Source organism: Xenopus tropicalis, chromosome 9 (assembly GCF_000004195.4).
Source record: "Xenopus tropicalis strain Nigerian chromosome 9, UCB_Xtro_10.0, whole genome shotgun sequence".
NCBI lineage: Eukaryota > Metazoa > Chordata > Amphibia > Anura > Pipidae > Xenopus > Xenopus tropicalis.
Window position 1 is genome coordinate 3,126,736 of NC_030685.2, and position 24,550 is coordinate 3,151,285.

At 45.1% G+C, this 24,550-nt stretch overlaps 4 protein-coding genes and 1 long non-coding RNA gene across 5 annotated transcripts in view; all 5 read right to left on the reverse strand.

The window, feature by feature from the left end:
* Positions 1-24,550, reverse strand: part of h2ac14 (H2A clustered histone 14) — a 1,193,713-nt gene that overhangs the window by 68,135 nt on the left and 1,101,028 nt on the right.
* On the reverse strand, positions 2,000-3,579 carry LOC101731291. Its single transcript, XR_004220424.1, has 3 exons — positions 3,543-3,579; positions 2,448-2,540; positions 2,000-2,020 (listed from the first exon to the last, which is right to left on the reverse strand). It is a non-coding gene; the product is annotated as an uncharacterized LOC101731291 (long non-coding RNA).
* On the reverse strand, positions 5,837-8,982 carry LOC108644780 (oocyte zinc finger protein XlCOF7.1). The gene is made up of 4 exons (XM_031893063.1): positions 8,866-8,982; positions 8,618-8,755; positions 8,391-8,520; positions 5,837-7,623 (listed from the first exon to the last, which is right to left on the reverse strand). The coding sequence occupies exons 1-4, from the start codon at positions 8,980-8,982 to the stop codon at positions 6,782-6,784; spliced, it is 1,227 nt and encodes a 408-aa protein (XP_031748923.1). The 3' UTR covers positions 5,837-6,781.
* On the reverse strand, positions 11,493-17,620 carry LOC108644779 (oocyte zinc finger protein XlCOF7.1-like). Its single transcript, XM_031893023.1, has 4 exons — positions 17,504-17,620; positions 17,256-17,393; positions 17,026-17,158; positions 11,493-12,924 (listed from the first exon to the last, which is right to left on the reverse strand). The coding sequence occupies exons 1-4, from the start codon at positions 17,618-17,620 to the stop codon at positions 11,594-11,596; spliced, it is 1,719 nt and encodes a 572-aa protein (XP_031748883.1). The 3' UTR covers positions 11,493-11,593.
* LOC108644767 (oocyte zinc finger protein XlCOF7.1-like) lies at positions 20,032-24,363 on the reverse strand. Its single transcript, XM_031893040.1, has 5 exons — positions 24,247-24,363; positions 23,999-24,136; positions 23,772-23,901; positions 22,003-22,433; positions 20,032-21,927 (listed from the first exon to the last, which is right to left on the reverse strand). The coding sequence occupies exons 1-5, from the start codon at positions 24,361-24,363 to the stop codon at positions 21,136-21,138; spliced, it is 1,608 nt and encodes a 535-aa protein (XP_031748900.1). The 3' UTR covers positions 20,032-21,135.

Sequence of the window (24,550 nt, forward strand, 5' to 3'; positions counted from 1 at the left end):
CTGTTATTTATGGTCGATAAGAAATGTATCTGATAAAAGTAGAACCTTTTTCTAACAGAAAGCAAATAGAGTTATAGGACGAGCAATACAGTAATTGAAAGCATCCAGGAAACAATTTTAAATATAGAATGAAAAAATCACATTAGATACAGGAGATACGATACGATGAGATAATCTGCCCAGGGGGGCAATACGGGGGGGAGTATCTGCCCGTAATATAAAACATTAGCAACTGGCGGCCACTGTACAACAAGCGATGCCTTTGGCTCTTCCTACAGAACTAACACAATGGTTCATATTAGAAAATGAAGAATCAAATCAATGGACTTTATCCAACGTCTTCGGAGCCAATAATCCAATGAAATTTGCTGACTGTAGAAATGAATCACCTACGAGACTGGTACCGTAACCGAACGCTCTACTCTGAACTCTCATCGTACCGTACAATATAAACCATCCAGAGCTGTCAACCCCCCTATTTTATTGGGCGTTACCCGATTTTGGTGGCTCTTCCCCCATCACCCAATAACATTCTTCGGGTTTTTAGCAAATCCCCCGAAGTCCATCTGTCAATTTTTTGTGGGTAGAATTTTCCGGCTTTTCTGTGATGTCACTTCCGCACGCCGAAATATCTCCCGTGACAACGAACAGCTCTGAAAGCATCTCATTTAGATAACTTTATGTCAAACCCCGGCCCTGGGCACGAGCCTGTGCAGCTTCCTCCCCTCTCCCTGCTGTAATCTGAGGGGAAGGGACCAAGTCAGGAGGAGAGATGTGTGCCAGGAAGTTACCTCACACTATAAGGAAACATATTGGATAAAGGAAAACCCCTAACCCTGTAGGCAATTATAAATAATATCTGGTGCTGGTTTCCCTTTGGGCTAAACATTAACCCTATCTGTAACAATGGCCCCTTTATTGGGGCTCCCTATAGATCCTCTCAGGTCCCTGTCTGGGTTTCAAATGAGGGGTGGGCGTGTCCTAACGGTCCCTGCCAGAAGCACAGTAGGAGGGGGAGAGCCAATCACAGCCCTGCAGTCACACAAGCACAGACAGGCTTCAGTTCCCTATCAGGTCAGCCTAGCTGCTGATTGGTTCCTATCCTACAGTGCCGCCACCCCCCTGCACAGCCTGGGAAAGGAGGCAGCAGGAAGTGGGACAGATGGGCGGGGTTAGTGGGGTTTTGGAGAAATTAACAATAAAACAATACATTCTTAACACATTATGTCCCCTTTAACTCTGTCATTATACCACTGTCTTCTTCCTCTCTTCTTTTTCTGCCTGTGCCACAAATTATAAACTGGGTATAAATAGGTGCATTAATTGGCATTTTGTTTTGTCTCTCTGAAAAGACAGAACATCCTGCATAGATTCTATGCTCTGTATATGATAGAAACCATTACTCACCCAGTGGGTGGAGCTGCTGGGGCTCCTCCTCCATTAACTCCTCCCTGTAAAGGGCCTTGTTTCCTTTTATATACTCCCACTCCTCCAAGGAAAAATAGATGGAAACATCCTCACACCTTATGGCAACCTGGCACACACAATGTTACAGTCATCCCCCAGCCAGAGAAAGGGATTATCATACACTGTTACTAAACAATAAGGGGGGATTGGGGGGCCGCACCCACCTCTCCAGTCAGCAGCTGGATGATGTTGGAGATGAGTTCCAGGATCTTCTTGTCATTTTCCTTCTGTATGACGGAGCCAGGGGCATGCAGGGCCCCCAAACCCACAGTTGGGCTCTTCTTCTTAGGGATGACGTAGCCCTATGTATTGAGAGGGAGAGAGAATGATGAGTGTGTAACGCAGCAGAGAGACCCCCTTTGTACAGACAGACAGTCTCTTCTCACTGTGCCACTCACAGTGCCCCCCTCACCTCTCCAGTCAGCAGATAGATAATCTCCAGTGTGAGATTCAGGATTCTCTCCTTCCGCTCCTCATTTTTATCCTTCTTCCCCATCACTGGGTCACTCGCTTCCTCCCACATTCCCATTGGCTCCTTGTGGGAGGGAGGGGCCTGGAAGTGGAATTAAGAACTTACACATTTCTATAGGGGATTTTATAGCCTGCCCACGCACACATGCAGGGTAGGGCAGGCAGAGTATGGCACACACAAGTGGGGTAGGGCAGGCAGATTATAGCACACACAGGTGGGGTAGGGCAGGCAGAGTATGGCACACACAGGTGGGGTAGGGCAGGAAGAGTATGGCACACACAGGCAGGGTAGGGCAGGCAGAGTATGGCACACACAGGCAGGGGAGGGCAGGAAGAGTATGGCACACACAGGCAGGGTAGGGAAGGCAGAGTATGGCACGCACAGGCAGGATAGGGCAGGCAGAGTATGGCACACAAAGGTGGGGGTAGGGCAGGCAGAGTATGGCACACAGGCAGGGTAGGGCAGGCAGAGTATGGCACACAGGCAGGGTAGGGAAGGTAGTACATACACTGACACAATGCTGGCACTTCCCCCACAGCCTGTTTGAGGTGTGAACAGTTGAACAATGTGGCGCCTACAGTTTGAGCCTGAGGAGTGAACACTGCAGGGGGTGAACAATGCAGAGATTAAAAGGTGTGAACACTACAGGGCTTTACATGATTAAACAATACAGGGGATTACAGCCTGAATCTGAGGTGGAACAATGCAGGGAGAGCCAGTTAATCTCAGTACTGATACCATTTATATCTTACACAAAGGTAAGGCAGTCACAGCAGCCAGACGGGTGGGGGCCACATGGGTTGGACAGTATTGCAGTAGCCGGTCTATCGGCAAGTGGGGTTGAAGCTGCTGGAAATTCAGCTTTCAGTTAATGAGCAGTTCATGTTACTTTCCCTTTAGCCATAACTGATGGGAAGTAGGTTTCATGGACTCTCTGCTCTATAACCAGAGCCTTGCACTCGTACCATTAAGGTCCATGTCGGCTGGTTCTGGTGGGAGCAAACTCAGAGCCTATTTATATAAAGCAGCCAATCAGAGCTCTTGTTGCACTACAACTCCCAGCAGGAACCCCAGATACCCTTCAGCTGTTGGGCGCTGGGTGCAAGTGATTGGCTGCAGGTCGGGCACGGGGGGTATAAAGTGTCTCCATCTTGCCCAGTGGGTAACACAGCAGGTAAGGGCAGGGGCAGTATTACTAATATAGCAGCAATGTACTTACCCTTACATTTCTATTCCCCTCTGCCCACTTACACCCCAATCTGCCCCAATCCCCCACTCCCATCCCAGCCTGCTTCCCCCAACCCACCCCCTTATGTCCCCCCAGGGTCACCAACCCTTATCCCTACTATTCCCCCACTCTCCCTACCTGCCCCTGCTGCCCCCCAGTATGTATAGCTGCCCAGCTGCCCCTATTTGCCCCCTGCACTCACACAGCTCTGGGCTTTATCTGGGGCAATTATTAGCCCAGCTGCCCCTATTTGCCCCCCTGCACTCCCACACTCAGTAGCAAAGTGTCCCTGGGAATCAGCTCATGTGTTGGGAACAACAAGGTAACACTGCTCCTTTAGTGCCACCATTAGTGCAGCCCCGCTCCCTTACTCACCTCTTTCCCACACTGCTCTGCTGCCTGTAGCTGTGAGGGAGGGAACTGAGGAGCTGGGACACTCACTCATTGGCTGGGAGGGGAATGTGGGCGGGACAGAGAGCAGCAGAGAAGAATGATTGGGTCAGTGAGCACAAGGGCGGGAAAATGAGTTAGGGACAGAGGGAAAATTCTGTTTTGTAAGATTAAACACAACTAATCCTTTCAGCCTGAATATGTTTTTCTGCCAAATTGGGCTACTAATTTCAAGCCCAGGCGAGTACCAAGGTACAGATCTGGGCTTCTTTTTGGAGCCTTGGTGGGTTTATACTTCGAAAATCAGCCAACTTTTTTCCCTAGTGAACTTGGTGTGCATCCCCCAGTGCATGTTGGGTAATGTAGTTTGTATTTATCCATATGCCTACAGCTAAGGTTGAGGTAAAACTACATTACCCAGCATGCAGTGAGACAGCTGTAGTGAGAAGCTCCCTTTCCTACTCCCATGTCTGTGATGGAACTACTGCTTTGTACTGGGATGTGAGCAGAGTGGGAATAGCTCTCTACCTGACAACCTTGCATAAAACTGGTAACAATTCAGCCAATCAGCATTGGCTGCCTCATTGAAGGCGCACTGATACACTCAGGGTTAAACTTGTGCTCAGGGACCTATTATAACTGCCTTATTACATGGAGGCTGGAACTTTTCCACATGTGCACTGTGAGACAGTTGTAAAGATGAAAGGAATTCTGGGAAATGTAGTTTTTCCCAAATTTCTGGACATTTAAAGCTGCTTATTGGCAGTGTAAGGGCTCATTTATGTAAGTGCTCTGCGCAAAGTGCAATTTGTGGCGCCATCGCGATGTTTGTTCCCATAATGCCGGTTCCCCCCAGAATCCCAGCAGGTGGCAGTTACAGGGGGGTGAGAAGCTGACAGTTGCAGAGCTGGGACCCATGACATGGGGGAGACCATGAGTTACAACAGGCAGAGACCTAATGTCACTTTATCCCTTAGTGTGAGGAGGAATTCAGGCCCTAAAAACAAAACAGACAATTTACCATCTTGAAATATCTGGTTAAACCGTAACGTAACAATAATAACGGCAGCCATTCTTTATTCTTGTCCAGTCCCAAGAGTTTCTGATTACTACACGGTTCTGTGCTTATGGGCCGCGGCTCCTCTGATAACTCTTATGGCTCCAAATAACAGAATAACCCGGTTCTGGCAGTAAATACAAATATAAAGTCAGTTCCACTTCCTGCTCCAAAGAGCAACGGAGGAACCCCAACCCCTAGTGCTCATCTTCCTTTTTATCTCATATCTCTTTAGCGGTTTATGTATTGTCTCTGCAGCCCTATTGGTGGGTTTGGCTCAGCCAATCAGGGCCGACCCTGCCCTATATATGCCCAGCCCTCCTCTCACCCCTGCCTGTGCATTGATTTACTTTGAGCACTGTGGCATTGGCTCTAGCTCCCTGTTCTGGCTCTGGTTCCTGTTCTGATTCTGCTCAAGCTCTGTCCTTGTTAAATCCTGTTCTTGCTCCATCCCGCCCCGTCTCTGCCCGCTCCGTCCCGCCCCGTCTCTGCCCGCTCCGTCCCGCCCCGTCGGTCTCTGCCCGCTCCGTCCCGCCCCGTCGGTCTCTGCCCGCTCCGCCCCGCCCCGTCGGTCTCTGCCCGCTCCGTCCCGCCCCGTCGGTCTCTGCCCGCTCCGTCCCGCCCCGTCGGTCTCTGCCCGCTCCGTCCCGCCCCGTCGGTCTCTGCCCGCTCCGTCCCACCCCGTCGGTCTCTGCCCGCTCCGTCTTGCCCTTGCCCCTTTCTTTGCCTGCACAGTATCAGTTCTTGCCTGAAGACTCCCCTTTCCCTCCTTAGCGCCCCCTACCTTTCCCTTATGGCAAATTTTTTCATAGAAAAAGCCCCAGACAAATGAGAATCACACTGTTTCCATTAATTTTCGATGAAAAAAACTTGAACGTTTCAAGGAACTGGGAACATAGATAAACAGTTGTTAGAGACAATCCCCACTGACTTACTGACTGTTGTACTCTATAAGCTTTTATTTGAGAGTGTATTCTGGTGACTTTTCGCCGTTTTATTTTTTTACAAATCCCGACTATTTGAGGTTCCAATAATACTCTCAAGCAGGTTCACGTTTGTCATCTCAAATTGTCAACTCGACTTTTGATAAACGAGCCCCTTACATCTATGAATTATAATAGTGTTCAGTCACTAATGAATTTGGCTAATAATCACTCACTCAACTACCTACTAACGAGTGTAAAAACCAATGTTAAATTGCACCAAGAATCAGTCTGATACATTGATTGGAAAGTCATTTTATAAAATAGATTTCAAGGTCACCTATCAAATGTCTGCACATAGGTTGGGGGGATTTTATTATTATTATTGCAAGAAAATGCCCCTGTGATTGCTGTGCTGCCTACACCAGGAGGGAGCCATGTTGGGGCACACACATGTGCATAACGGGCTAGTGTCCCCGCGCTTATTCAGTGCATACGTGGGATCGGCCAACTTGTCCCCATATCCCCTGTCACTCAGCGCTCACTAGCAGTGCAGCCTCTCTTGGCCCGTCCAGCATGAAAAACCTAAATGTGAAGGGAAAAGGGCCGGTTGCATCCTATAGGCTGCCTCAGGGCGGAATAAGTCCCTTCTTGTCCAATAAAACCCAGAATATTATCTGTTGGGGGGAGGGGGAGATATATTCCAGTGTCTGGGAACTAAGCATGAAATGAGGTCCCTCAGTTCCCAATGGGGAGCCAGTGCCATGGGAAGAGCATTATGGGGCACCTGTCTGAGCATCACCTGTGTCCATCAGACCCAGAGTCTTCAGTTGGACGGGATTGGTCTAAAGCCGGCCATGCACATTCAGATTTTAGTCTTCTTCCGACAAACATTTGGACGTTTAAATGCTACAAACTAACATTCAATAATACATTGAACATTCTGAACATTAAATAATTGTCAGACAACAACCATATGAAAGCGACGTCCCAGAATTGCACTGTAAGGTTCCCCAAGGATACCGTCAGAAACACGATACATCCACGGATTATATCGTTATCCAATCAAAATGTTCTATCCTGTCCCATCGACTAAACAACCAGTCAGCACGGTACGACGATCTGAATTAAATTCAGAGCCACGTGTGGGTTCTTCACTGATGCACACTACATAATGATGACGTGGCAAAATATTTCGAATATGCGTATTAACATATGATTGATGTGAAAAAACAACAACAAGCTCATGTTTTCCCCCCTGTGTGAATTTGAAAGTGTATTTTCAGACTATGGCTACGAGCAAAACATTTTCCACATTCAGAACAAGAATAGGGTTTCTCCCCTGTGTGAGTTCTCCGATGGGCAGTGAGTTCCGATGAAGTGGTAAAACTTCTCTCACATTCCGAGCAGGAAAATGGTTTCTCCCCTGTGTGGATTCTTCGATGGACAGTGAGTTCTGACGAAGTGGCAACACATTTCCCACACTCAGAACAAGAGAATGGTTTCTCCCCCGTGTGGATTCTTTCATGACGAGTGCAGTTGGATCGATGTAAGAAACGTTTCCCACACTTGCAACAAGCAAATGGTTTCTCCCCTGTGTGGGTTCGTTGATGACGAGCACGGTTGGATCGATGTGAAAAACATTTCCCACATTCAGAACAAGAAAATGGCTTCTCTCTTTTGTGGGTTATTAGATGTTTATCAAAGTCTCTTTTATGACTAAAATGTATATGACACTCATTGCAGCTGTATTTCCCACTTAATGTATTTTTTGTGGTGCCAGATTTACCTGGGGACCAATTGTTGTATTTACAATCCTTCATTTTAAAGAGGCTGTTAGCCAGGCCGGACCCCATGATAGGAGTAGGTGTGTCTGTTCCCTGTATCTGTTCTGTAAGGGGATTAATGCTGCAATCTGATTGGTTTCCCCCTTCCCATGAAGCCTCTTCCTCTTTAATCCCATTGGCCGGTGGGGGCTGTTCCGCTGGAGAAACATCAGGGTTTGTGAGATTCCCATCATTATTACAACATAAAGTTGCTTCCGTATGTGCTGTAACATCGCTCCCATCTTTATACTCACAGGCTGCTAAAGGGAAGGATAGAGACTGTTATTTATGGTCGATAAGAAATGTATCGGATAAAAGTAGAACCTTTTTCTAACAAAAAGCAAAAGTTATAGGACGAGCAATACAGCAATTAAAAGCATCTAGGAAACAATTTTTAAATATAGAAAGAAAAAATAATTTTATATACAGGAGATATGAGACGATGAGATAATCTACCCAGGGGGGCAATACGGGGGAGACTATCTGCCCCTAATGCAACCGGCGGCCACTGTACAACAAGCAATGCCTTTGGCTCTTCCTACAGAACTAAAACCACGGTTCATATATTAGAAACTGAAGAATCAAATTAATGGACGTTAATCAACTTCTTCTGCAGTCACACAAAGACAGGCTTCAGTTCCCTATCAGGTCAGCCTAGCTGCTGGTTCTGATCCTACAGTGCCGCCGCCGCTCCCCCTGCACAGTCTGGAAAGGAAGCAGCAGGAAGTGGAATTAACTCGGTCGTTATACCCCCAGCTTCCTCCTCTTCCCCTTCTCTACTTCCTTTACTAACTCCTCTCTTCTCTCCTTTTTCTTTATTCCTCTGATCTGCGTAATGTGCTGTATTTTTTACATCCTGTTAAAAGTTAATTAAACATCCCTTATTAAATAAAATATCTGTATAATAGCTGGGCATCTGTACCACTGATTATTAACTGGGTATAAATAGGTGCATTAATTGGCATTTTGTCTGTGTCTCTCTGAAAAGAGATTCTATGCTCTGTATATGATAGAAACCATAACTCACCCAGTGGGCGGAGCTGCTGGGGCTCCTCCTCCTCCTTTATCCCTTCCCTGTAAAGGGCCTTGTTTCCTTTTATATACTCCCACTCCTCCAAGGAAAAATAGATGGAAACATCCTCACACCTTATGGCAACCTGGCACACACAATGTTACAGTCATCCCCCAGCCAGAGAAAGGGATTATCATACACTGTTACTAAACAATAAGGGGGGATTGGGGGGCCGCACCCACCTCTCCAGTCAGCAGCTGGATGATGTTGGAGATGAGTTCCAGGATCTTCTTGTCATTTTCCTTCTGTATGACGGAGCCAGGGGCATGCAGGGCCCCCAAACCCACAGTTGGGCTCTTCTTCTTAGGGATGACGTAGCCCTATGTATTGAGAGGGAGAGAGAATGATGAGTGTGTAACGCAGCAGAGAGACCCCCTTTGTACAGACAGACAGTCTCTTCTCACTGTGCCACTCACAGTGCCCCCCTCACCTCTCCAGTCAGCAGATAGATAATCTCCAGTGTGAGATTCAGGATTCTCTCCTTCCGCTCCTCATTTTTATCCTTCTTCCCCATCACTGGGTCACTCGCTTCCTCCCACATTCCCATTGGCTCCTTGTGGGAGGGAGGGGCCTGGAAGTGGAATTAAGCACTTACACATTTCTATAGGGGATTATTCCCAGCAATATCCCCCAAAACAATTCCAAGCAGGGAATAGAATAACTAGTCTAGCCATGGGCTGAACTACCAATCCCACAATCCCCTGTTAAACTTCCCTCTAATGATGCAATGTCTGCCAATCAACACTTTCCCTTTCCTGCCAAGAATGGGCCCCTCAGTGCTTCCCCTCAGGCTGCAGGGGGGCCTTGGTACCAAATGGGAGAGGAATTCACTTATGGTGGGTGGGTTGGGCTTGGAGCTGCCACAGAAACTGCACTGACTCAGTAGCAAAGTGTCCCTGGGAATCAGCTCATGTGTTGGGAACAACAAGGTAACACTGCTCCTTTAGTGCCACCATTAGTGCAGCCCCGCTCCCTTACTCACCTCTTTCCCACACTGCTCTGCTGCCTGTAGCTGTGAGGGAGGGAACTGAGGAGCTGGGACACTCACTCATTGGCTGGGAGGGGAATGTGGGCGGGACAGAGAGCGGCGGAGAAGAATGATTGGATCAGTGAGCACAAGGGCGGGAGACAGAGTTAGGGACAAAGGGAAAACTCACCAATTCTTTTGTAACTGTGAAAATAACTAAGCTTTTTCCCATTAGTTGCTCAGAGCAGAGGGGAAATAGCGGAGCTCATTAACATTACTTCACATTCTTCCCTTGAAGCAAGGGGGGGGGGGGCTGTGTATAAAGTGTCATTTCTACTTGGGGAAAATGAAATGAATGCAAATAACTCTCATACCTGGAATGTTTGATTTCAAACCCTACAGAGAGCAGAGGGGGAAATCCAATGGTTGCCTTTCTCTTCTACAGCTTCCAAATGGGGGTCACTGACCCCGGCAGCCAAACCCTATTGCTCTGTGAGGCTCCAGTTTTATTGTTATTTTTCATTCCTTATCTTTCTATTCAGCCCCTCCTCTATTCATATTCCAGTGTCTCGTTTAAACCACTGCCTGGTTGCTAGCGTAAATAAGACCCTAGCAACCAGATAGCTGCTAAAACACTAAACGGAGAGCTGCTGAACAAAAAGCGAAACAACTGAAAAACCATTAAAAAATAAATTGCCGACCAATTGCAACTTGTCTCAGAATATCCATGTCTACATCATATTAAAACGTAATAAGAGTCTCGCTGTTCCCTTCGTTTTCAGCGTTTCTATGAAGCGACAGAAGAAATAAAGAAATGAAGCTGTTAGAGACAATTCCCGTCGGCTTCTATTGAACCTCGGCAGCTTTTATTCGCAGAGTGAATTCTGGGGAGTTTTCCCAATTTTATTTATTTTTAAAAACAGTATTGTTGCCCCCGACCGTCTTGTTGGTTTATAAAGTTGCACCTTGGGTGGCGGAAACAGTTCCTCTATGGCAGATGCCCTTCAGTTGAGCCTCTGTGATATTGGGGCAATCTCCCCCTGTCATCGGTGGTCTCCCTAACAACGAGACGATGATATGTCCCTTCTTCTCCAATAAAATGGTTTCTCCCCTGTGTGAGTTCCATATCGATGGACACTAAGAGGGCCATTCACTAACCATCGGATTTTTTTTCTTGATTCAGATTTTTAGTAGTAAAAGTCGACGCTTTACTATTATTATTATTAACATTTATTTATAAAGCGCCAACGTATCCCGCAGCGCTGTACAATAAGTGGGTTTTATACATTGGACATACAGAGTAACATATAAAGCAATCAATAACTGACACAAGAGGTGAAAGGAGCCCTGCCCAAAAGAGCTTACACTCAAACTCGCCGAGATTGCGTAGAAGTCAATGGCAGACGTCTCTTCCCTGTCCTAGAAAATCTTTCTTTTCTCTCGAAACTTTCCACAATTTGAAAAAGTCAAATTGTCAGACATTCGAGGAAATGAGTTTGATCGAATTTTAAAATTAAAAAAAAAAAAAAAAGATTTAACAGACTTTTAGTAAATCTGCCTCTAGCGTATGGTGAAGGGGCAAAAGATTTTGAATATGAATATGGAAATAGAACGGATATGAAAGAAACGTTTGCCTGACTTCTTAAAAACATGTCACACATTAAAGGAGACATATTGGATAAATGGGAAACCCCTAACCCTGTAGGCAATTATGAATAATATCCGGTGCTGGTTTCCCTTTGGGCTAAACATTAACCCTATCTGTAACAATGGCCCCTTTATTGGAGCTCCCTACAGATCCTCTCAGGTCCCTGTCTGGGTTTCACATGAGGGGTGGGCGTGTCCTAACGGTCCCTGCCAGAAGCACAGTAGGAGGGGGAGAGCCAATCACAGCCCTGCAGTCACACAAGCACACAGACTTCAGTTCCCTATCAGGTCAGCCTAGCTGCTGATTGGTTCCTATCCTACAGTGCAGGGTACGGAGGGCCGCCGGCTCCCCAGCTCATCCAGAGAATTCAGCCAGCAGGAAGTGGAACGGATGGGCGGGGCTAGTGGGGTTTGGGGAATTTCTCAATAAATCAGTCTGAAACACAACTTTTTTGTTTTAAGCACAATCCTTCTATATCTAGAGGAGTATAATTCACTGGTACATTCTTAATTTTTATAGAATATGTCTCCTCTAACAACAAGCTTATGGTTTCCCCCCTGTGTGAATCTGAAAGTGTATTTTCAGATTATGGCTTTGTGTAAAACATTTCCCACATACAGAACAAGAATAGGGTTTCTCCCCTGTGTGGGTTCTCCGGTGGACACTAAGTTCTGATGAAGTGGTACAACGTTTCCCACACTCAGAACAAACATAAGGTCTCTCGCCAGTGTGGGTTCTGTGATGGATTCTAAGTTGTGCTTTGCTTGACAAACATTTCCCACATTCAGAACAGGTAAAAGTTTTCTTCCCTGTGTGAGTTCTGTGATGAACTTTGACGTGAGATTGGTATGAGAAAGATTTCCCACATTCAGACCAAGAAAATGGTTTCTCCCCTGTGTGGGTTCGTCGATGGACATTAAGTTCTGATGAAGTCATAAAACATTTCCCACACTCAGAACAAGAATAAGGTTTCTCCCCTGTGTGAGTTCTGTGATGACGAGTAAGGCTCGATGCGTGTGTGAAAAATTTCCCACATTCAGAACATGAATACGGTTTCTCCCCTGTGTGGGTTCTCTGATGGATAGTGAGTTTTGATAAAGCGGCAAAACATTTCCCACATTCAGAACAAGAAAACGGATTCTCCCCTGTGTGGGTTCGCCGTTGATGGACAGTAAGTTCTGATGAAGTCATAAAACATTTCCCGCATTCAGGACAAGGAAAAGGTTTCTCCCCTGTGTGAGTCCTTCGATGACGAGCAAAATTGGATCGATATGAGAAACATTTCCCACATTCAGAACAAGAAAATGGTTTCTTCCCTGTGTGGGTTCGCCTTTGATGGACAGTAAGTTCTGATGAAGTCGTAAAACATTTCCCACATTCAGGACAAGGAAAAGGTTTCTCCGTTTTGTGGGTTTGTAGATGTTTATCAAAGTCTCTTTTATTACTGAAATGTATATGGCACTCATTGCAGCTGTATTTCCCATTTAATGTATGTTTTATAGGTGTGTCTGTTCCCTGTATATGTTCTGTTTGTGGATTAATGCTGCAATCTGATTGGCTTCCCCCTTCCCATGGAGACATTAACTCCTCTTTTACATAATTTGATGCATAATTATCGGCCGAGCTGTTATTCAGGCTGCACCCAATGATAGGAGTAGGTGTGTCTGTTCCCTGTATCTGTTCTGTAAGGGGATTAATGCTGCAATCTGATTGGTTTCCCCCTTCCCATGAAGCCTCTTCCTCTTTAATCCCATTGGCTGGTGGGGGCTGTTCCGCTGAAGAAACATCAGGGTTTGTGAGATTCCCATCATTATTACAACATAAAGTTGCTTCCGTATGTGCTGTAACATCGCTCCCATCTTTATACTCACAGGCTGCTAAAGGGAAGGATAGAGACTGTTACTGATGGCTGATCAAAGATATATCTTATTAAAACCGTAATTACAAACTCTTTCTAACAATAATTAAATAGAGTTGTCGGATGTTTTCTAAATCTGCCTGAGCTGGGAAAACCGAGCGCAGTAATTACACATTCTGCCCAATCCAAAATGGGTAACTGTATCTTTCTACTCATAAGTAACGAACATCAAGGCTTGTCTGAACTTGCTTTGTAGAAAAACTTATTAACATTGGAAAGAAAAACAATCACCTCAAAGCTTCCATTTTTAAGCATCTTATCTTCCCCATAGGATTAGGTACCAAAAAATAGAAAAAAAACTGTAAATATGAATGCCAGGGGTCCACTGAACAGTTTGATGCCGCTGTGCATAGAATGTGGCAATTAGAGGCCCCAGAATAGTGCCTACATATCCCATGGCTTATATTTCAACTACCAAATAATATACAGCCTGATTTATAGTTACATAGGGTTGAAAAAAGTCCATCAAGTTCAACCCTTCCAAGTAAACCCAGCACCCACACCCTATACTTACCAATCTATACACTCACATACATAAACTATATATACAACCACTAATACTAATTGTAGGTATTAGTATCACAATAGCCTTGGATATTCTGCTTGTTCAAGAAGCCCCAACCCCCTCACTGCCGTCACCGTGAGGAACCCCCTACCCAACATCCCCCGGCAGGGCATTCCCCAACCCCCTCACTGCCGTCACCGTGAGGAACCCCCTACCCAACATCCCCCGGCAGGGCATTCCCCAACCCCCTCACTGCCCTCACCGTGAGGAACCCCCTACCCAACACCCCCCGGCAGGGCATTCCCCAACCTCACTGCCCTCACCGTGAGGAACCCCCTACCCAACATCCCCCAGCAGGGCATTCCCCAACCCCCTCACTGCCCTCACTGTGAGGAACCCCCTACGCTGCTTCAAACGGAAGCTCCGTTCCTCTAATCTAAAGTGGGGGCCTCTAGTGCGTTATTGTGGGAAAAAAGAACCCCCCCTATCTGCCTATAATCCTCTCTAATGTCATTAATATTCTTCTTAAGGACTGGAGCCCAAAACTGCCCCCCATACTCAGGGTGAGGCCTTACCAGGGACCTATAAAGGGGCAAAATTATGTTTCATCCCTTGAGTCAATGCCCTTTTTTATACAAGACAGCACTTTATTTGCTTTAGTAGCCACAGAATGACACTGCCTGGAATTAGACAACTTGTTATCTACAACCCCCCCCCCCCCCCCCTCCCTCCCTCTGAAAAATCGCTCTGCAAAGCGGCAGCATCCTGCATGGAACTTATAGTTTTGCACAATTTTGTGTCATCAGCAAAAATAGAAACAGTACTGTCTATGCCCCCCTCCAGGTCATTAATAAACAAGTTAAAAAGCAAAGGCCCAAGGACTGACCCCTGCGGTACCCACTAACAACACTGGCCCAATTAGAAACTGTTCCATTTCCCCCCACTCTTTGTACTCTATCCTTCAGCCAGTTCTCTATCCAATTACAAATATTATGTTCTAGGCCAATATTCCTTAATTTGATCATTAACCTTCTGTGAGGTACTGTATCAAACGCTTTAGCAAAGTCCAAGTAGATCCCATCCACTGCCATTCCAGCATCGAGGTTCCTGCTCACCTCCACATAAAAGGCGACTAAATTAGTCTGGCAAGATCTGTTACCCATAAACCCATGTGGCACAAACTAATAGTATTGTGAACTGCAATGTATTCAAGTACCCTATCCCTTATTACCCCTTCCAAAAGCTTTCCTACTACTGATGTCAGACTAACAGGCCTATAGTTTTCAGGCTGAGAACGGGATCCCTTTTTAAACAACGGCACCACATTAGCAATCCGCCAGTCTCTCGGCACCATGCCAGACCTCAACGAATCCTGAAAAATTAAGGGAAGAGGTTTGGCAATCACAGCGCTCAGCTCATTTAATACCCTGGGATGAATCCCATCCGGTCCTGGACCTTTCTTTCCCTTTACATGTTCAAGTCTCTGTTGAATCCCCCCCCCGAGTGACCCACGCGCCAGTAGCTAAATTACTAGCACTGGGCATATTACAAGGGAAGCCTTCATTAGCGGCTCCTCAGATGTACAGACAGATGGAAAATAAGAGTTCAAAATTTCTGCTTTTTCCCCGTTCTCATCAACCAACTTACCCCCCCGTGATAATAAGGTTCCCGCCCCTTCTTGCTTTATTTATTTACTACTCACAAAATTAATAATTTTGGATTCTTTTTACCCCTATCTGCAATATCCCTTTCCATTTCTATTTTAGCCGCCTGATAGCTTTTTTGCTGCTTTGCCATTTAGCATATACTTAGCCGCCCCATTACCCCAGTCAGTGCCGGATAATTAAAGTCCCCCATAATAACAACGTGACCCAGTTGTGAAGCCGCCTCCATGTGCAACAGTAGCTGGGCCTCATCCCCCTCATCTATACGGGGGGGTTTATAGCATACACCAATGAGCATTGTCTTTGTGACCTTCAGCCCTACTGACATTTCTACCCAAAGAGATTCAACGTTTCCCTTGGTAATGTCTTTATTACACGGCTTTAACTCTGACTTTACATAAAGACAAACCCCTCCCCCTTTATAATCTCTCTGTCCCTCCTAAACAGGGTGGAACCATTTAAATTCACGGCCCAGTTGCATTTATCATCCCACCAGGTCTCAGTGATACCAATTAAATCATAATGTTCAATACATGCAATAGCCGGCAGCTCCCCTAATTTACCCGTTAAGCTTTGCGCATTACCCAGCATGCAGCGGAGATTACTACTTCTCCCTCTGATAATTACATTAGCTAACGGAGAGTTAGGGCCAAGGTGAATATTAGTCTGTTTCCCTTGTAACAACAGAAGCTCCTTATCTGATAAACTATATGCCCCCCTCACTCCTCCCCCACAACCCTTTGCTAGTCCCACTACCCCATCTACACTAGCTTTCCCATAAAACTCTAGCTCACCCCCCCCCCCATTTCTAGTTTAAACACTCCTCCAGCCTTTAACCATTCTCTTCCCTAGTCCCTTCCATTGAGGTGCAAGCCGTCACGGCTGTATAGATTGTACTCCAAAGTAGTCAGCCCGGTGCTCTAGGAACCCAAACCCTTCGTCCCTACACCAAGACTGTAGCCACGCATTTAGCTCCCTAAGCTCCCGCTGTCTCCCTAAACTTGCACGTGGCACCGGCAAAATCTCTGAAAAAATGATATTGGAGGCCCTCCCTTACAGACCCACCACTTCAGGAGCAATCGCTTACAGAGCACCAAGCACCAGAGCAAGCTCCCTGGAGTCCAAGTCTGTATTTGTGCAGACTGGGGCAGAGTGGGGTACAGACATTGCTGTTTGTTCAGGAGCAACTAATCAAACCTGCCCACCTCAAACTGAGGGTAATTACAAAGAAATGCAACTTCTGGCAAACCCGCTGTAAGCCTTATAGTTCACCAAACTTTGTAATTTAGCACCAAAAAAAGCAAATACTTTTGAAAGAATTAAACCCAACAGTTAAACAACACAATGATTTTGAATAAAGTTAATAAAATATACTTATCCCTGCACTAAATGTAGTGTTTTAGATGTTATTTCTGTTATTGTCACACAGCTTGCATTTTAACCCATTATATACCCCCACATTTCATATTGTACATCCTAAATACATAAGGCGGGGGGGAGGGGGTCTAATGAAGAGTTTGATGCCCAATATGCACAGATTTGCTGAACCATGTGACATATAGAGGCCCAAATGGATATATAGCAGAATGCAATAAATACACTAAAATCCAATACAACTAGTAGTTTAACAGTGCGATCAGCAGTTACATTCACAGTCTGAATATTATCCGATTAAGTTTTAGAGACAAAAAGAAGCGAACTACGCCTACACAAAACCGAAAATGCAATAAAATGGCTGAAATACAGCAAAAATGTAATAACCAATGAAATTTATTGCAGTGTTCAAGTGCATAATGTCGACATTTAAAAACATTGCACATCAATATTAAAACAGTATTTTCCCCTGCATAGACTCTATGCTCTGTATATGATAGAAACCATTACTCACCCAGTGGGCGGAGCTGCTGGGGCTCCTCCTCCTCCTCCTTTATCCCTTCCCTGTAAAGGGCCTTGTTTCCTTTTATATACTCCCACTCCTCCAAGGAAAAATAGATGGAAACATCCTCACACCTTATGGCAACCTGGCACACACAATGTTACAGTCATCCCCCAGCCAGAGAAAGGGATTATCATACACTGTTACTAAACAATAAGGGGGGATTGGGGGGCCGCACCCACCTCTCCAGTCAGCAGCTGGATGATGTTGGAGATGAGTTCCAGGATCTTCTTGTCATTTTCCTTCTGTATGACGGAGCCAGGGGCATGCAGGGCCCCCAAACCCACAGTTGGGCTCTTCTTCTTAGGGATGACGTAGCCCTATGTATTGAGAGGGAGAGAGAATGATGAGTGTGTAACGCAGCAGAGAGACCCCCTTTGTACAGACAGACAGTCTCTTCTCACTGTGCCACTCACAGTGCCCCCCTCACCTCTCCAGTCAGCAGATAGATAATCTCCAGTGTGAGATTCAGGATTCTCTCCTTCCGCTCCTCATTTTTATCCTTCTTCCCCATCACTGGGTCACTCGCTTCCTCCCACATTCCCATTGGCTCCTTGTGGGAGGGAGGGGCCTGGAAGTGGAATTAAGCACTTACACATTGAGGTTATGTACAATATTCGGTGCGTGTAGGTGAGTTAATGAGGAGACTGATATCGGCAAAAGCCTTGGATGTTGATCATCTTGTCAATCACCCAGGGAGGAAAATTTTGATCTGACACCTTTAAGGGTGAAGACACACAGAGCTACTAGTAGCAGCTACTTTCTCACGGCTACTAAACACCAGAAAATCCCCTGCTATAGACAATACTGAGAATTGCCTCTGCTACAACACACAGACAATTATTAGTAAATGATCAGCTTTGTCTATTTCAGTAGCCATGACAAGTAGCTGCTACTAGTAGCTCCGTGTGGCTTCACCCTAAAGGTGCCAAACACTGGCAGTAGGTTGATGCTGAATCAGACGGGGGCAGAATCCTATTGTTTGTACCTACAGGTCTGATGATTCAGCTCGTAACATAAGTGGATGATCGTTCCTGTAACCAATGGTCGCACATATACGGCGCCTTAAGGCAAAGTCCCTTCTATACAGGTAACAGGGGCGGAGTCTCCTTTAACCCCAGTGCAGCCCCCACTTCCCAGCCCAACAGCCCTTTGGTTTTGCACAGGGGGGGCATTTGACAGACCCCTCTGCTCGTCATGTAAAGAACAAACCCTTCCCTCTGGGATGTTGTGGCACCAAGGCAGGGAATAGAATAACTAGTCTAGCCATGGGCTGAACTACCAATCCCACAATCCCCTGTTAAACTTCCCTCTAATGATGCAATGTCTGCCAATCAACACTTTCCCTTTCCTGCCAAGAATGGGCCCCTCAGTGCTTCCCCTCAGGCTGCAGGGGGGCCTTGGTACCAAATGGGAGAGGAATTCACTTATGGTGGGTGGGTTGGGCTTGGAGCTGCCACAGAAACTGCACTGACTCAGTAGCAAAGTGTCCCTGGGAATCAGCTCATGTGTTGGGAACAACAAGGTAACACTGCTCCTTTAGTGCCACCATTAGTGCAGCCCCGCTCCCTTACTCACCTCTTTCCCACACTGCTCTGCTGCCTGTAGCTGTGAGGGAGGGAACTGAGGAGCTGGGACACTCACTCATTGGCTGGGAGGGGAATGTGGGCGGGACAGAGAGCGGCGGAGAAGAATGATTGGGCCAGGGAGCACAAGGGCGGGACACAGAGTTAGGGACAGAGGGAAAACTCACCAATTCTTTTGTAACTGTGAAAATAACGAAGCTTTATCCAATTAGTTGCTCAGGGCAGAGGGGAAATAGCGGAGCTCATTAACTGACACAATGCCACACGGCTGCTCAAGCCGCACAGATACACACAGGGTTAAACTTATGTTTAGGGGCTTATTACGGCCGCGCACTTATTACAGCAGCGAGCTGAAACTTTCCAAATGCGCGCCGAAAGACGAAAGGAATTGTGGGAAATGTAGTTTTTCTAATTTCATATTTGTGGACTTTCCCAAGGAGCTTATTGGCAGTGTAAGGGGTCATTTATGTCCACAAGTGCAGTTGGAGCGCAATTCTTCCCATAATGCACCATTCCACTGACGTTTCCCCTTTCCCAGAATGCATTATGGTGCCTGAAACAAGGGGGGGGGGGCTGAGTATAAAGTGTCATTTCTACTTGGGGAAAATGAATGCAAATAACTCTCATACCTGGAATGTTTGATTACAAACCCTACAGAGAGCAGAGGGGGAAATCCAACAAAAATGTGTCTTTGCCCCAAACATTATGGAGGCGCAGTATAAGGATATTGGAATGTGTTTTTATTTGAAGTTAAAGACAGAGGCAGCGGCGTTTCTTGTACCCAGTGTGTCTATTGCCTGTCTGCATATTGGTTTGGGGGGGGTCACGTTTAAGTTCAGTTTAGTCTGTTATAGAATGACCCATTCCCAGCAACTTTGCAATTGGTCTTCATTATTTACGTTTGTAGTTTTTGAATTAATTTGCCTCTTTCTTCTGACTCTTTGCAGCTTTCAAATGGGGGTCACTGACCCCGGCAGCCAAACCCTATTGCTCTGTGAGGCTCCAGTTTTATTATTATTGTTACTTTTCACTCCTTATCTTTCTATTCAGCCCCTCCCCTATTCATATTCCCATCTCTCATTTCAACCACTGCCTGGTTGCTAGGTTAAATAAGACCCTAGCAACCAGATAGCTGCTAAAATACTAAATGGAGAGCCGCTGAACAAAAAGCTAAACAACTAAAAAACCATTAAAAAATAAATTGACGTTTTCCCTACTATTGCTATCTTTTCCTTTTTCTGGTTCTATTTTTATTTTGTTCTTCCCCTTCAGTATTATATCAGACTACTGTAATAATGGCAGCAATAGGAAACATCATTGCTAAAATTTAACTAAGTATAATAAATAAATACTAAAACTAATAGCCTTGGTAAAGTAGAACAACACAAAAATCGTTATTGTATTCTGTATGGTTGTAAACAATCTAAACTTGCCTGACTCACTCTGACACATGAAGTGTTCAATACGCCTATTGTAGAAAGTTTTCCGGCTTTGATAGGTAGTGTCTGCATATAAAACTGAAAATAAAGAATATACAAAAAATAAATAAATTGACGACCAATTGCAAATTGTCTCAGAATATCAATGTCTTATTAAAAAAGTAATAAGAGTCTCGCTGTTCCATTTGTTTTCAATGTTTTTATGAAGCGGAAGAAGAAATAAAGAAATGAAGCTGTTAGAGACAATTCCCGTCGGCTTCTATTGAACCTCGGCAGCTTTTATTCGCAGAGTGAATTCTGGTGAGTTTTCCCAATTTTATTTATACATATTTAATCCCATTACCCTCCCACCTTCTAATTTCTCGTAAATCAAACAAGTCATTCCCAGCTGGGTATATCCCCATCATGTTACCTACTGTGTGAGCATTAGGGAACAGCATCTGCCCAAGTGATATCCTGGGGGGCTCGTACCCCTTGGAATATGTCCCTTCTTGTTCAATAAAATGGTTTCTCCCCTGTGTGAGTTCCATATCGCTGGACACTAAAGGGGCCAATTACTTTTTTATTTTCTTGATTCAGATTTTCAGCGGTAAAAGTTGACAATTTACTAGTTAAACATCTGAATCCAGCAATTCACCGGCTAAAACTCACTGAGATTGCGTCGAAATCAATGGCAGACGTTTCTTCCCTTTCCTGGAAGATCTTTCTTTTCTCTCGAAACTTTCCACAGTTTGAAAAAGGTTTCGGGGCGACAATTTGAAAAGCTCTCACTTCCTGCACTTTAGATATTTCTGTAAATGTCAGACATTTGAGGAAATTAGTTTAATCGAATCTTAGAATGAAAAGAAACATTCGCCTGATGCCCAATTTCTTAAAAACATGTTCAGGGAAGCACCGAACCCAGTTTTTCGGGTTTGGCCGAACCCCCAGGACCGTGGATTCGGCTGGATCCAAACCCTGCCGAAAAAAGGCAGAATCCTGACTGAATACCGAACCAAATCCTGGATTCGGTGCCTCCCTACACATTAACAACATGCTTATGGTTTCCCCCCTGTGTGAATCTGAAAGTGTATTTTCAGACTATGGCTACGCGTAAAACATTTCCCACACTCAGAACAAGAATAAGGTTTCTCCCCTGTGTGGGTTCTCCGGTGGACAGTAAGTTCTGATAAAGTGGAACAACGTTTCCCACACTCAGAACAAACATAAGGTTTCTCGCCAGTGTGGGTTCTCTGATGGATTCTAAGTTGTGCTTGGTTTGAAAAACATTTCTCACATTCAGAACAGGTAAAAGTTTTCTCCCCTGTGTGAGCTCTCCCATGAACTTTGACGTGAGATCGGTATGATAAACATTTGCCACAATCAGACCAAAATAAAGGTTTCTTCTCTTCGTGGGTTCGTCGATGGACAGTAAGTTCTGATGAAGTCATAAAACATTTCCCGCATTCAGAACAAGAAAATGGTTTCTCCCCTGTGTGGGTTCTGTGATGACGAGTAAGGCCGGATCCATGTGTGAAACATTTCCCACATTCAGAACATGAATAAGGTTTCTCCCCTGTGTGGGTTCTCCGATGGACAGAAAGGTCTGATGAAGAGGCAAAACATTTCCCACATTCAGAACAAGAAAATGGTTTCGCCCCTGTGTGGGTTTGTTGATGACGAGCAAGGCTGGATCGATGCGAGAGACGTTTCCCGCATTCAGGACAAGGAAATGGTTTCCCTCCTGTGTGGGTTCGTAGATGTTTATCAAAGTTTTCTTTATTACTAAAATGTATATGGCACTCAGTGCAGCTGTATTTCCCAGGTGTAGGTGTGTCTGTTCCCTGTATCTGTTCTGTAAGGGGATTAATGCTCCAATCTGATTGGTTTCCCCCTTCCCATGGAGACATTAACTCCTCTTTTACATCATTTGATGCATAATTATCGGCCGAGCTGTTATTCAGGCTGCACCCCATGATAGGAGTAGGTGTGTCTGTTCCCTGTATCTGTTCTGTAAGGGGATTAATGCTGCAATCTGATTGGTTTTCTTCTTCCCATGAAGCCACCTCCTCTTTTATATCATCTAATATAAAATTATCTGCCGAGCTGTTATTCAGGCTGCACTCCATGATAGGAGTAGGCATGTCTGTTCCCTGTATCTGTTCTGTAAGGGGATTAATGCTGCAATCTGATTGGTTTCCCCCTTCCCATGAAGCCGCCTCCTCTTTCATCCCATTGGCTGGTGGGGGCTGTTCGGTTGGAGAAATATCAGGGTTTGTGAGATTCCCATCATTATTACAACATAAAGTTGCTTCCGTATGTGCTGTAACATCGCTCCCATCTTTATACTCACAGGCTGCTAAAGGGAAGGAAAGAGACTGTTACTGATGGTCAATCAGAGATATTTCTTATTAAAACAGTAATTAGAAACTCTTTCTAACAATAATTAGAGTTGTCGGATGTTTTCTAAATCTGCCTGACCTGTTTGTGTATTTCCACTTCTGGAACAAGATTTAGAGCTCTAAATCCCAAAACAAATTACCGAATTTTCAAAGCCCTACAGCGGAATGCGGCACATTCCCCGGGAAACCGAGAGCCGTAATTACACATTGTCTATGAAGATTTTCATTCATCCAGGTCATGGTATATCTAGTATAAATAAATTTGAAGCAACTGGACTTGTTTAGTAATCATTGAAGTAGTGTAGTGAAACGTCTTCAATGATTACTAAACAAGTCCAGTTGCTTCAAATTTATTTATACTAGATATGTAATTACACATTCTGCCCAATCTAAAATGGGTAACTGTATCTTTCTACTCGTAAGTAACGAACATCAAGGCTTGTCTGAACTTGCTTTGTAGAAAAACTTATTAACATTGGAAAGAAAAACAATCACCTCAAAGCTTCCATTTTTAAGCATCTTATCTTCCCCATAGAATTAGGTACCAAAAAATAGAAAAAAAACTGTAAATATGAATGCCAGGGATCCACTTAACAGTTTGATGCCGCTGTGCATAGAATATGGCAATTAGAGGCCCCAGAATAGTGCCTACATATCCCATGGCTTATATTTCATCTACCAAATAATATACAGCCGGATTTATGTGAGGCGAATAAGTAATCTGACACATTCTGCCGAATACAAAATGGGTAAGTGTGTCTCTGTATGGCAAAGCTACGCTAAATGTAGTGTTTTAGATGTTATTTCTGATATTTTCACACAGCTGGCATTTTACCCCATTATATACCCCCACATTTCATAATGTACCAACATAAAACACCCTAAATATATAAGGCAGGGAGGGGGTCTAATGAAGAGTTTGATGCCCAATATACACAGATTTGCCAAACCATGTGACGTATAGAGGCCCAAATGGATATATAGCAGAATGAAATAAATACACTAAAATTTAATACAACTAGTAGTGTAACAGTGCGATCAGCAGTTACATTCACAGTTTGAATATTATCCTATTAAGTTTTAGACAGAAACAAGCGTGCAATGCCTATGCAGAACCGAAAATGCAATAAAATGGCCGAAATACAGCAAAAATGTAATAACCACTGAAATGTATTGCGCAGTGTTCAAGTAATAATAATGTCAACATTTAAAAACATTGCACATCAATATTAAAACAGTACTTTCCCCTGCAGTGATTCTATGCTCTGTATATGATAGAAACCATTACTCACCCAGTGGGCGGAGCTGCTGGGGCTCCTCCTCCTCCATTAACTCTTCCCTGTAAAGGGCCTTGTTTCCTTTTATATACTCCCACTCCTCCAAGGAAAAATAGATGGAAACATCCTCACACCTTATGGCAACCTGGCACACACAATGTTACAGTCATCCCCCAGCCAGAGAAAGGGATTATCATACACTGTTACTAAACAATAAGGGGGGATTGGGGGGCCGCACCCACCTCTCCAGTCAGCAGCTGGATGATGTTGGAGATGAGTTCCAGGATCTTCTTGTCATTTTCCTTCTGTATGACGGAGCCAGGGGCATGCAGGGCCCCCAAACCCACAGTTGGGCTCTTCTTCTTAGGGATGACGTAGCCCTATGTATTGAGAGGGAGAGAGAATGATGAGTGTGTAACGCAGCAGAGAGACCCCCTTTGTACAGACAGACAGTCTCTTCTCACTGTGCCACTCACAGTGCCCCCCTCACCTCTCCAGTCAGCAGATAGATAATCTCCAGTGTGAGATTCAGGATTCTCTCCTTCCGCTCCTCATTTTTATCCTTCTTCCCCATCACTGGGTCACTCGCTTCCTCCCACATTCCCATTGGCTCCTTGTGGGAGGGAGGGGCCTGGAAGTGGAATTAAGCAATTACACGTTTCTATAGGGGATTATTCACAGCAATATCCCCCAAAAGAATGACAGGGGCCCGGACCCACAGAATCCCATTAAATCTCCCAACAGTGAGGCCCCTCCCCTTATTTCCATGCTCAAAGGGAAAGTGCCAGAGGGGG

Bases quoted from the DNA above. Each gene is read 5' to 3' on its own strand.
- LOC108644767 (XM_031893040.1), bottom strand. From the start codon at position 24,363: ATGGGAATGTGGGAGGAAGCGAGTGACCCAGTGATGGGGAAGAAGGAT. The intron at 24,137-24,246 runs GTGAGGGGGGCA...CTCAATACATAG, and splicing joins TCTATCTGCTGACTGGAGAG to GGCTACGTCATCCCTAAGAA. The intron at 21,928-22,002 runs GTAAAAGAGGAG...CTTACAGAACAG, and splicing joins ATAATTATGCATCAAATGAT to ATACAGGGAACAGACACACC.
- LOC108644780 (XM_031893063.1), bottom strand. From the start codon at position 8,982: ATGGGAATGTGGGAGGAAGCGAGTGACCCAGTGATGGGGAAGAAGGAT. The intron at 8,521-8,617 runs GTGGGTGCGGCC...TGTGTGTGCCAG, and splicing joins TCCAGCTGCTGACTGGAGAG to GTTGCCATAAGGTGTGAGGA. The intron at 7,624-8,390 runs GTGAGTTATGGT...CCTTCCCTTTAG, and splicing joins CCAGCAGCTCCGCCCACTGG to CAGCCTGTGAGTATAAAGAT.
- LOC108644779 (XM_031893023.1), bottom strand. From the start codon at position 17,620: ATGGGAATGTGGGAGGAAGCGAGTGACCCAGTGATGGGGAAGAAGGAT. The intron at 17,159-17,255 runs GTGGGTGCGGCC...TGTGTGTGCCAG, and splicing joins TCCAGCTGCTGACTGGAGAG to GTTGCCATAAGGTGTGAGGA. The intron at 12,925-17,025 runs GTGAGTAATGGT...TCCCTTTAGCAG, and splicing joins CCAGCAGCTCCGCCCACTGG to CCTGTGAGTATAAAGATGGG.